This window comes from Megalops cyprinoides, chromosome 13 (assembly GCF_013368585.1).
Source record: "Megalops cyprinoides isolate fMegCyp1 chromosome 13, fMegCyp1.pri, whole genome shotgun sequence".
NCBI lineage: Eukaryota > Metazoa > Chordata > Actinopteri > Elopiformes > Megalopidae > Megalops > Megalops cyprinoides.
In genome coordinates, this window is record NC_050595.1 from 8,906,492 (window position 1) to 8,920,088 (window position 13,597).

General features: G+C 41.2%; 1 protein-coding gene across 1 annotated transcript; it reads right to left on the reverse strand.

Annotated features, from left to right (window-relative positions):
- Positions 1 to 258: 258 nt before the first annotated feature.
- Positions 259 to 4,741, reverse strand: LOC118788569 (ras-related and estrogen-regulated growth inhibitor-like protein). Its single transcript, XM_036544608.1, has 5 exons — positions 4,690 to 4,741; positions 3,460 to 3,516; positions 2,595 to 2,668; positions 1,798 to 1,946; positions 259 to 614 (listed from the first exon to the last, which is right to left on the reverse strand). The coding sequence occupies exons 1-5, from the start codon at positions 4,739 to 4,741 to the stop codon at positions 329 to 331; spliced, it is 618 nt and encodes a 205-aa protein (XP_036400501.1). The 3' UTR covers positions 259 to 328.
- Positions 4,742 to 13,597: the final 8,856 nt, after the last annotated feature.

The window sequence follows — 13,597 nt, forward strand, 5'->3', positions numbered from 1 at the left end:
TAAATGAGAACGATAGAGAATCATGCTTTGAAAAAGACTGTGCTCACAGAGTGTCACTGAGTAACAGCACAAATGTGTTACAGCTCTTTGTTTTTTCACTGTGTAAAGTCTTCAAGGGCTTCCTGTCCAGCAATCCCACAATTTGTCTCTTACTGACTCCCGAATAAAGGCGTTCACTCTGTGAACTGTCCTTGTCTCAAGTCCACATGAGCAGAACAATCATGAGCAAATTGGTCCATTTCTATCTGAAAGCACCAACCAAGCCTGCAAGAAGCCCAAAACCTGCATCTGAAGCCTGCATCTGAACCCCATGCCCACGCCCTCAGCCTCAGACGGACTTCCTCCTTTTACCAAAGACGTTGTTGATGAGCTTGGCCATGGACTTGGAGCCGCTGTAGCGGCGCCGGTCGGCGCGGAGCTTCAGGTGCTCCATCACCTGGCGGATGAGCTTGGTGAAGAGGTTAGCGATCTCCTGGTAGTTCTCCGCTGCTGACACCTCTTGGAAGTGGCACTTGTTCTCCTGGGCCAGGGTACGGCCCTCCTCCTCGCACACCTGCCGGGCGTGGCACAGGTCCTGCTTGTTGCCCACCAGGCAGATGGGAACCTCAGCCTCCCTGTCCCAAACACCCAGACCATTCTTCTAAGCATGCTAATATCATCCCTGACTGACAAGCATGCTGCTCTCACAGACATATGCCTTGCTTTACAATACATTAAATCATTGTCATTTTAGCAGTCGCTCTTATCCAGAGCGACTTACATAGGTTACAATTTTTACATGTTATCCATTTATATCGCTGGATATTTACCAAGACAATTCTGGGTTAGGTACCTTGGCCAAGGGTACAGCAGCAGTGCCCCTGTGTGGAATTGAGCCAGCAACCTTTTGGTTACAAGCCTTTCTTCTTACCACTATGCTATAGTGCCGCCCTTTGCAATAGAAATAGACAATACTGACCTTGGAGGACGGGAGTCCTATATCTTGAAGGCTTTTTTTTTACTGACTTCATAATAAAGCTGTCAAAACTTTAAATTCTTTTTTTTTTTCCTTCTTTTCAGCTGAATATAGCCTGAGAATAGGAAATAAATTGACACCCTATTCAAATAATGGATTCAATCTAGTCAAGGACTGAGGTGGAATGAAAACAGAAATAGCATGAGTGCAGTGTTAATTCCACTGCTTGCGGGGCCGCTTTGTATCTCTTTTGTAGAGCGTCAGACTCATAGAGCCCCGTTTAAAAGAAACCACAAGGCAGGAGCAAGAGCTGACCACCCGCGTGATTTCGTTTAGAGAGGTGTAATTAGCTCCAGCTGTACCTCGGCGCATTGTCTCCAAACGACTTTCATGTAATAAATGTCCTCTGAAACCCAAGTTGTGCTAACATTTTATCATATTTTAATTAATTGGCGAGAGAAAATTGGATACAAGCCGATTCAATTGAGCAGAAGAATTCATTTAATCACATAATTAACTTAAGAGAGCCCCGAGGTTCCAAATCCTGCAAATCTGTTTATTAAGGCTTATAAGGCAACGTTTCCATCTCAGTTAGCCAGCTCTGTTCATTTGAATTTGCTCTATTTTTTTTGTCCTCGTAATGCCATTTTTTACCATGTTAAATGGGGCATTTCTAAGTCGGCCTCTATGGCTGGTGTGCAAAGTCTGCATCCCAACTACTGGCCTCCACTTGCTGTACCCGGTGTAGTAGTCATTAAGACATCAAAGCCTAAACCCCCCTCTTGCAGCAGCCATTGGTCTGGGTGTTTGGGGTGCCATGGGGGGGTCATGGTGTCACTCACCCCTTGCAGTTCTCCGCGCGAGTCTCTCTGATCTGTCGCAGAATGTTTTTGGAGTTGAGGAAGGACGTGCGGTCACTAATGTTGTACACCACAATGAAGCCGTCCGCCCATTCCACTGGCTCCTCCAGGATACACCTGCTCTCTGCGGTCTGGGGGGGGATGGGGGGGTGGGCAGTGACAGTTTAAACACCCCCCCATCAGCTACCCACTGCTAATGGGGCTTACAGGAAAAGAAATGAATGGGAATGGGGAGAATCCCAAGCATACTATTCATCTTTTTTTCATAGGAGTTTGAGATTATGGATTAAAAGCAGATGAGACATGTGAATGAGATAGTACATGGAATATCTCACTTAAATATCAGTTTTCAGCAACCTAGAGGGAAAAGATCCAAGCACAGTCTTTTTTCCAGACCCCCAAGATATTTTAATTAAGCCTCAGATGCAGCTGCCAAAAGCAGTGAGGTTATACTGCCATTTCTCATCTTCAAAAGCATTGATGCACAATGCCTCAGGGCTAGATAAAAGTCAAATCAAACCATAATATTTCCGCAATGTATCATTTCCATATTTAATTATATATAGACACTGTGCATGACTGTAGCTACACATGTCATAAATAAGCATTTGTACTGCATATGGAGTGTTCACATAGAAGATCACAATATACCTTGTTATACTGTGAGAGGCAAAACTGGACTCTATATGCAAAGGCTTTACAACATTGCATCAGTGTTGTGGCAGTATTTTGTGAATGTCACATGCTGGCTGGGAGGAAATGATCAGAAAAATTCTCACCTGAGAGCACGGATCAAAAATCTCCAGGTTCAGCTGCCTGCCATCGATGGACAGCCTTTTACGGTATAAAGAATCTGCAACAGCATATTCACAGGGATTCTGATTGTGATGAGAAACACATGTAGCAGATCAAGTATAACCTCCCAATCGCAAAAATAGGTCGATAGTTAAATTGAACTTTATAGCCATCAAATAAAAGTGGACCAATCTACCACGCTGCGATGCACACGTAATAGCAGTCCAGAGCAATGATTACTATAAGCCACAAAAATCCCTGGTATGGCTGTTCTGCTGGAGCAGATAAATTAATACATTTAAGGGAATTAGCCACGAGTGGAGGGGTTTGAAATCATATGCCCCCCCTGACTAAACTACAGCATTAAAGGCAAACCATCCTCCATCATGTTAGAAATGCAATAAATATTGCTAAGTCGTTGACATGCCTATGACTTCATGCAGCAATTATGACTTCAGTTCAGCAACGCATTTGTCATGCTGCAGAATAGATGTTGACAGTAATGTTATTTAAACATATCACTTACATTTGCTAATCAGCCCTGTATGGTTGTTCCCACATTACATATAGTATTAAATCATTATTTTTTGAGACTTTTAGCAACACTAAGAGGATGTTCCTAGTTGTGTGCTGTTGGTGTATGATTTTCAAGAAAATGATATGAAGTAGACCTCTATATACTATATGTTCATTGCTGTTGGTGAAATGATGAAAGAGACAGAGCTGTACAGTTAAAATGCGACATTCTCATAGTATTCCTAAACGATTTTTGCAGCACTGTCAGATTGTTATAGCATTTGGTAATGTTGAGAGAGCGTTCAGCATTCGCTGGGAAGCTTAAATACTCACTGGAATTGGAGGCGTACTCTCCGATGAATCGCTTAGTCAGAAACCTCACCAAGACAGCTGGGCCAAGGCAACAACAAGGACAGTGAACATCTCTATCTACTGAGGCGGCCAATGAAAAATGACTCACACATGATGACGAAGATTGGCGGAAGAGCCAAAGGCCAGGGACACAAGTGTAAATTCTCAGACATTTTGCCCTGTGAATTAAAACAGTTGCCTTTGTGCTTTTTCCGCCCCCCCTTCCCTGACCACAAACACACTACCTCTTTTGTATGAAATATTTAGAAGCTGCATTGATGGACGTTCTCGGGAAGCCGGGGATTGAGTTTCGTGTGTGTATGAGCTCACACAGCCGCGAGCTGAGTGTGGTGGGAACGTTGCCTTTCTGGCCCCTTAAACAAGTCCCCTGCAGCTGTTGAAATGTATAACTGCAGCCCTGAACATTGCCACAGAAACCGGTCTCAAACTTGGCAGGACAAATGGGACACCCCACTGTTCTTCTTACTGCAGTCCCCACGTCCCTTAAAACACTGCAGAGGGGCCAGTTCGGCACATCTTAATCTGTACTCTCATGGAACCAGGGGTAATTAATTAGTAATATATATCTTAATAGTAAAGAATTACAATATATATCATAAGTTGGTTAATATATATATATGATATTTAGCATTCAGTATAATGATGTGGCTTGAGAGATGATACAGCAGACAGTAAAGACAAAAAAAATCCTCACATCTGCTCTCACAAAGAAGTACTTTAACAAGTCAGTTCCCATTTTTACTGTAATTTCTGTGTATAATAAAGCACTTACAGACACCACATTCTTCGTTCAAAGACACGCTAAAAAATGAAGCACATTCATCTTGTAAACGCACATTTATCTCTCCGCGCTCAGCAGGCTTGACCTTGGGTTTAAAGTGTCCTCTCAGTCTGTCCTCAGTGTACAAACACAAACACAATGACAGCAAAAGAATATGGATTGCATTGTACCCAATCTGTCAAAGCCAACATACAGCATTCTCACAACATTTATTCAACGTTCGCTGTGACGTTTTTGCTGCACCTCAACATAACAGCAAAAGCTGAGTGAATGCAAAGTGTTGACTTCAGTATACACTACACTCACAAGAGTAAAGCACCACACTGTTGCAGGACAGTTATCCCTAGTCCCCTGAGGGGACCACACTGTAACCGCAGCAGAAAAAGCACTGCCCACACTCGAGATCTCACCTGATTTCCCTGCTCCTTCACTCCCCAGCAGGGCCAGTTTGATGTCATTCATGTCTGTGACCAGGAGCTGCACTGCTGGGAGACAAGCTGTGTGCTTTCCTGCTCTGTGAGACAGTGAACCCCGTCTCCCTGTTCTTCTGTTCTGCTCTGTTACAAGAGAGCTCTCTCTCGGAAAAAGAAGTACACACACACACACACACACACACACAGGCTCTTTGCTCCCCTCCCACTGGACAAGGAGAACTCCAAATTGGGTTACTCAAAGGTCACTCTGTCAATGAAAACCTCAAGCTTTTCTTCTCTTTCTCTGTTATTTTATCTCAGGGTTTACCGTAAGTGAAATGCTCAAATTTGGAGCAGTCCTTCCCCCAGTGTCCAGTCATAAAGTCAAAACTCTTATTTTGTGGGGTTTTTTTGTGACTCAGGTCTCTAAGATGTTCCAAACAAAAAAAACATTTGTGCTGTGACTTTATTGCAAATAACTCTTCTTTTGTTTATGTCAGTTGTTACCTTTTGGTTGCTGTTTGACAGTTGGACTCCGTTTTCTCTTGTTGATTGTGAGACAAGCGTGACAATTCTGCAGATCCAACAGAAAAGATGAAATCTCCCACAACCCTTACTTTAAGCCTTACACTAATGACCACATTTCTTTCAGGGCTTCACCATCCATCAGCCAAGCCCAAAAGCAAGCCATCCTTTCCCATTCTGTACAAACACAGTTTCCCAAGACTCCTAAAAACAAACTGCGGGTGGGTGCAGACAGCAGCTCAGCGTCCTAACTCCAGTTAGCACCACGGATATCTCCCTATTACCACGCATGTCAGTTAAGCCTCAGATGCAAAACACTGAATGCCAGCATATTCCCAAAGTACTGCTCGCAATGTTATGACAGCAAGGTTTAGTTAATGTGAAAAAGAAGCAGAGCAATCCCCCTTTTTCACCTTCTTTCCACTGTGGGAACCATATACCGGTACACCATATTCAATCATCCAAACTTCAATTTCATGGGCTGTCTCACTAGTCAGAAAGTCTTTCGTATTTCCCCCGCAGCAGTTGTTTTTTTCCCCACTGTTCTTCCTTTGATTGTCAAGAGGAGTTCAGCTGCTATTAGTCTGTTGTGTTTCATCACTTTTGGTCTTAACTGAAGGCACTGACCCTTTTTAAGAACAAAGACACAAAATGTTCCCTTGGCTAAAAATATGCAGCATACTGATGGCTCCTTTTTTACCGTGAAAAACACCATTTGGATTAACTGGAATTTCACTATTTAGCAAGCACAAGCCAAGAATGTAAGCAAGGCATGACCTGAAAAAACACCAATGGTTGCATACCAGTGGCCAATATATGTACTGTGCATCGTTTACATGGAATCTAGGCTAAGGGAAATGTTTCCTTTCACAGCAGTATTCTTACATAACACAGAAATGGTAGAAGTGAATAAATACTACCAAATTTGGTGGACATCAGTCAAGACCAAAATTATTTACATTTATCAAGTTAGTGAAATAATTTCCAAGATCAAAAACCTTTTCAGTTAGCGGGAGAAAGAGTTTAGACACCGACGTGGATTTTGAATGAAGCTGATCATCTGATTGGCACTTTATGAAAAAAAGAGCATTGCGAGAGGGATCATCACTCGAGGGAATAATTCAGCAGCCACTAGAGGGGATAATTCTGTGTTAATTACCCTCCAGTTGAGCCTTGTCAGGCAGAAAATGACTCCCCCCAACCTTCAAAGAAACCCTGAGGTGAGATCCATCTCTCCAGAATAATACATCTTCCACACTCAGCTAATAAATAATGTTCTCTGAATGGCGCCATAATGCTCCAGCTTAACTTTGCCGTAATGTTACAGATGTGGGGAAATGTATGAGGTACCTGGGCAGCATGACAGGTTGGGTTTTCACTGAGGTACACCAGACCACCTGAGAGCTCACCATGATAGCACATAAAAAGATAAAGATGACATAAAACCAAAATGATGCACACGTACAATATCTTTTATCTAGTAAGAGGAGTGGCCAGATAACCATAGTCATTGCTGAGGAGGAATGGAGACCTCGGCCACTTCATATCACCAAATCGCAACTTGGAGAAATTTGGCATCCACTGAGAGTCAATGTGTGCCACACCAGCTTTTAGGCAGAGGTGTCTCCCAGGAATCCAGCACAGGCTGCAGATCTTTTCTGTAGGCTAGTATGGGGTTCGCTGTATTTTCTCCTTTACTTTTCTGAGGTCTCTCAGATAAACCCAATATCACAACATGGACGAAAGTAACATGACCCAGTTTTGTCCCAGCACTCGGTTTGAGATCATTCCCAGTCCAGGACAGAGTGAATTATGCTCAGTCTAGACTGGTTTGACCCGCACATGTGCACAGCTGGTGTTGAGTGCACATGATCTAACATCACATGCCTCCCACACAACGCCACTCACAGCTCCACGGAACACACAACCCTCGTCCAAAAATCTCTCTCTCCCAGCCTCCACAACCCACCTCACAACAAAGTACAGCTCCACTCTAATCATATTCTGGCTAATGAAGAAAATCGGTTACAGTTAGAAATAATAGCCTCAGTAAATTAGGATATTAATTTTCATCACTAATGCCCTGAATGGCCAGGACGAGGCATTATGAGCAGGAAACAAATTGAAGATATGCTTAGGATATAATCCCCTTCCAGACAGACTCCAAAAAGGTGGGGTCACAAACTGCAGAGGAATGCTAATGGGTCTCGAAATGTAGCGGGCAGCATTGTTGCATCTTAAAATCAGTGAGAACATTTGCTTATGCAGCATCTTCATTCAAGCAATCAGAACCTAAATTCTGCCTGAACTGGAGGCCATTTCACATTCTTGCTATCAGCAGGATACTATTTTTCAGACTTGAGTTAGGATGTATCTGGGTGTAGGCCAAGACTGGCGTTATCTTTAGGAAATGACATTTGCTGATAACTGGTGCTGCTTCAAAGAAGAATGACATGATTAAAATGGATGACATCATTGGTGCGGCTAATTGTGTCAGGAGTACAGTGAGTCCGAACTGAGGGGGCATTTGTTTATGAATGGCAGGTTGCATTAGACACAAATACAACACAAATTCGTTGAACGCTGCCAGTGGTGCTCTGTATGTTTAATGTATCCTCATGAATATGAATGAAGAATACAAAAAACCACAATTGATTGAGTTTAAAAGTATAGTATTGACCCTGCACATTCAGGAAATACACAGCTCATAGGCCTTACAAGGATTCTATTATTGTCAGATGACCTTATACAGCAAAATATGTTAAAAAAAGGATATTTTGCCAAAAAAGATCTCAATCTATCGCTTTGATTCAGATTGAATGAGTCAGTTTTGTCATGTGTACATTCGAGCAGCACAAGTATTTTAAGCAACCTGGTCTTACAACTCTACCACTCCAAGCTAATAACTGTTTAGCCAACATCATGTTTATTAGGTCTCCAAAGTAGTGATGTAATTTTGGGCCCTTCATAATGGTTCCTTCATAAACTCAGAATTCTGTTCCCTTTACTCTAAACTTATTAGTTCTGATAGTCCTTCTAGCAATCACAAACACTCAATTTCTGTAAATAAACTGCAAATGTCATGTCCTTACTTTGTGAAGCAGTCTTCCTTGGAGCTCCTTTCTCTTAAAAGGAGCTAAGAGAAGCAGTGCCAAGTACAAATAAGAGTAAATCATCTCATCCTGATGCTATCTCCCCTGAATTTTTACAAAATTGTTAAAACACATGGTACAAAATGTTCTTTTAGGGGAGTCCTTGCAGTACACTATGGTTCCCTAAGCGTTATCACAAAAAGGCAAGGACCCCAAAGTTTACTCTAAAGTACTTGCACACCATGTCAGAATTAACGACAAGACTGATTCATCATGACCAAACAGGCTTCCTACAAACCTGCCTAACATCTGATAATGCCTGTTGCCTCCTCCATTTCATTTCTTCAGCTGCAGATATAAAACTACCCTGTGCTATTTCAGCAGAGAGAGCCTTCAACTGCCCGGACTGGCAATATCTTTGGGCAGTGTTAGACTGTATGGGTCTTGATAAGGTCTTTATAGATATGATTAAAGGCTTATATGCTAGCTCCTTGGCAATGGTTACGACCAGTAGCAACTGTTCTCTGCATATTTCCTTTGGCGAGAAAACCCCTCAAGAGTGCTACCTCACCTCTTATCATTTACTCCCTTAATCCCCATACTTTACAGTTGTCAGTCAGTGGACTATTCCCCATGACTGCCAATACTCCTCCATGACTCTATCCTGTATTCCTCTATATGCAGATTAAAGTTTTATCTTTTTTTTTTTTTTTTTTAAAAATGCCTCTCTGTCACTCCCTTCTTATTTAGCTGTCTTTGATCATTTGAGTCTGATAGGGTGTAAGGAGGGATTGATTTCCTCACCAAGGTATTTCAAATGTAATGCTCCTTGAAAAGTTGAGAGTGGGGTCACATTTCTTATGGCTTCCTTTTAGGGTTTATGAAACAGATTTAATTTTGCATCTCCATCGGACGTAAATGACCAAACTGTTCCCTACACTACAAAAAGACAGACATAAAGAAGGCGGAACCTTGCCCAATTTTAAACTGTTTTCTAGTCCACTTAATACATTGTTTAATCCCATTGCCACGGTTTCTTGGTGCTCCCTGGAGGAGAGCCTGGTGAGCCTGTATAGACTCCAGGACTTCATTTAAACTGTCATTCTTAAATATTGCAAATTAAGATTTGGACCCGTCCATCTAATTAAGAAAATGATTACTACTTGGCATTCTGCAGAGAAACATGTAAAAATCCCTATTTAATGGCCATGCCAGTTCTTGCATATTTAAAAACTCAGGGGGATAAATACCTAATATGACACCTCTGGGGGTAACAGCCCATGTAGGTTCCGGTATCTACATTAATATAGCTTGTCTGGCACTTTGTTCTTTTATTAATTAAGCTTCGATCAACACTATGTGCCTTTGGAGCACCTTTGGGAATTGTTGCTATTAATGTGTCTTTTTCAAAAAAATATTGCCCACAGGGGGGAAAAACTAGAGGAAAGGCTATCAATATTTATTCTTTCTTTTCAATAAAGTCTGGAGCAGAGACCCGGAGGTACCAGATGCTAACCTTGATTGAAACAAAATGTAGGCTTTTCATCCAAACATTCTGATCACCAGATGAATAAGTATAACATTTTTCACAGATATACTTTCAGGGTGTATCAACTTCTGATGTTTTCATTTGTGATTATTCTCTGTCCCAATATGTTCATGTCCCCAGGATTCCTCAGATAAAGTTAAAGAACTTTTTCATGAGCCCAAGCCAAGCCGTAACCCTAACATTAACGCCAAAGCTGATCCTAACTCTAACCCTGACCTGAGAACAAAAAGCAACTGTCGCCATAACCACAGCTCTAACCCTAACCCCAACTGCAAACATAGCCCAACCCTCACCCTAGCCCCAAAACCTCATGCTGACTATGTGTCCTGATCTTTGTTTTACTTCAGGAGCTCAATATTAAGACCTGTCCCTGTTAATCCATCCCAAAACTGCATATAAATGTCTATGGTCAGCTTTTCTTCTAGTCTGAATGTTGGCCAAAAGGTTCCACTGCTTGGTCAGTTTTCTGTGGTTCCTCTCAAACTTGGATATACAGTTCATCACAAAGACACTTCATCAGTTAGGGTCTTTGTGCCAGGGAACCAACCCAAAAGTTGCTGGTTTGATTCCCCTCTGGGGGATTGTTGTTCTACCCATGGCTCTGTATAAATTACATTAACATCATTTTAATGGGTAACATCTAACATGTAAGAACCGTAACCTATGCAAAACATTTTGGATAAGATCATCCCCTATGCAGCCCCATGTAAATGTAATGAAAATGCCATAAACAGTTAAAAAAAGATTACAGTGGAACAAGATGCACCTACTACAGCAAGCAAATAGTTGAGAATGAAGAGAGAAGAAGCAAAGCCTACCCATTGATTTTGAAAGCCGCAGACCTCAATAACTTGCTTGAAATATCTTTAGGTTCCACATTAAGAGTTTGACTCATTTGAGCATTATAAGGAAGTGCTGCTTTGTCGTGAGAAAAAAGTACTTATATGCTAGCCAGGAAGAAATCAGATATATCTTATTTAAGTAGAAAAACAGTACATTTCATTTGATCTTATTTTTATCTAGCCTTGGTTCGGTACTAAATACCATGTTGCGAACATCTGCTACATGCTCTATGATTCTCTTGCAGTCCTCTCAGAACTCTCTTGTTGCAGCTTTAATGGCTTTGTTAATGTCTTGGTGGAACCCCAAGGGAATATTTATCTGAATTATAACAAGCGATCGCAAAACACTGGAGCAGTCCAAGGAGCGACCAAGAGACCTAGCCTTTCTCTGGCTCCTCAAGAAATCTGGCATTATCATCACTGGTAGGGCCAGGTACCTTTTAGATACTGTATACAGCAGATAGGCTATATGAAGTGAGTGCAGTTGATTTAGCGGAACAGGCAGATACGTTTTTTTCCTCTGATGATATTGTCCAGTGCTGCTCTTAGCCCAGTCGCCTCTGAGGTAGTTAACGTCCACGGCGCAGACAGGGGTCCGGTTTATTAATCTGCAGCGTCTCCTCCCACTTAGCGCGGCTGCCTACCGTCCGCGACACAGACGCGGCACTACAGCCAGATTTACCGTTTAGACGTAGCCGCGTTCTTCGTGTCGGCGAACACAAACACATCGGCTCTTGTTATTCATTTTCCTGAACGCTGTACTCCAGTACCTAATGCTTCAAAATTGTACATGTCGGCTTAATCTAGGTTTAACTCCTGAGTGTGACTGAAAAAGAAAGGTGGTTGGATTTTCAAACGCCTGGCACATGAATATCTTTTCGCTTTGCATGCTTTGAATCATTTGGCCGTCTAGACTAGAATTAAAAAAATGTAAATGAAATAGGCTATAAAAAATGGCTGATGACCAGACATTTCAAATATTTTAACAAAACAGCGATCAACATGAAGCAAGAGACACTACTAATATCGAATGATTTAAGAAATCCTAACACGCTGTGGGTGTAAACCGGTTTGGCTGCGTTAATAAATTCACTCACTTTATTATGCATTAGTCAGTATACTGTATAGGCATTGGCTGTTCAAAGGCTACATAGACCTAAAATATTTTGTTGTTCACATGTTGTCTGCCCAGACGGCTACCATTCCATAAATTGTAAGAGATCAAAGAACTGCAAGAAAAAAAGCCTACATAAATATTAATTTAGGTATTCCAGGAAAATATTCACCTTTCAACATTTGAGTGTTTGAACTATTTAAAAAAACAGAGCAGGACAGTCTCCGACATTAATACCCATAGAAGCTCCAGCTAAGTGTCTAAGCAGCTTGTATCTTCTCAGAGTGTCAAAAGCAGGTTTGAGGGGAATCGCACGGAGAGTGCTAACGGCTGACACAGTGCACTTGTTTCAACTGCAAAGCACCACAACCTCATTCTGTCATCGCTTAGGCCTCAAGCCCTTTTAAAGTTTTTCTTTTTTCTTAAAATACTTTTAAGATTACATGTTCTTGAAATGACATGAAATGACAAAACTGTCATAATGCAAGATGAGAGAGATACTGGCCATTTTAGGAGCTCCAGAAAAGGAATCAATTAAAAGAAATCAAGACTAAGAATCAACCTGAACTAGAATGCAACTCTGCATGAAAAATGCTGTAAATGAACAAAAAAGTTTCTGCATGACGTGGTTATATTTAATCTCTTTATGATGGAAAACAGGACTTTATTTGGCACAAGTACTCCTCCTTGGAAGAGGATCATAAATCATGTTCATAATTCTGTATATAAAGTGTTGTCTTTTTTGGGTTCAAGAAAGTGTAGCAAAAACCCATCAAGACATGAAAAGTCAAATACTACTGAACACAGACAGGGCCATTGGGAGAGGGAGTAATAAAGTATAATAGAGACTAAATTTATTTAAACATCAACTCATGTCAATATGATATATATTTCAATTTTTTTCATGATCACACATATGCACTGTGTAAGTCCACTCACACTGAGTTTATTAAAAAGAGCATTTCTAACGAATATAGTCACCAATAAAGCTGTTATACACAAAGAAGATGCTGATAACTGCAACGGATATAAGCAGAATATTAACCCTTATCAACCCTCTCTCCCAAAGGTTTGTCATTACTGGTTCTGTCCTTCAGGGTCTATAGTCAGGTCTTACAGTCAGATGTTGGATGTACAGTACACTACCTGCCTCTTCTTCAGCTCGGTCCTACCAATCCAAATTCCAATCATTTCCATCAAACTCTTTAAGCATCATGGCAACAGCATGAGCCCTCTGAGTTGTCTAATAAAACTGCACTTCCCAAGCCACCATAATCTAATTACATTCCGCAAATGAAAATGCATAGATGTATCTTAGCAACACTCTGAAGGTGCACACAGCTCCCAGGGTATGGGAATGCCGCAGGGCTTTTTCTGTTGTTGTTTTCATAGAGAGAGGCGTTTAAATCACTTTCGTCTGACACTCAGTGTTGTGAGAGCATTCAGATAATCTCTTTATTAGCTGTGATATACAATATGAACTTGACAACTTCTCGTGTAATGGTTTTGGTGCTGTTAACAGCCCTGCTCTACAAGACTCGTGAGTCACAATGAGCAAATAAAATTGTACCCTTGAGAAAATATTCACATATGTTTTTAGAAAAAAAGCATTTGGGTAAAAAGGATAAACAAAAGATAAAGCTTTAAACTGTTCTTTCAAACTTGAAAATCTTGTGTCTTTAATAACAGAATTGATCATCTTTATTTAAAATGTTGAACCTCTTAGCTGCCCTAGGAATACAAATATAGAGTCACATAGACATGAGTAGTATTTATCAAGAAT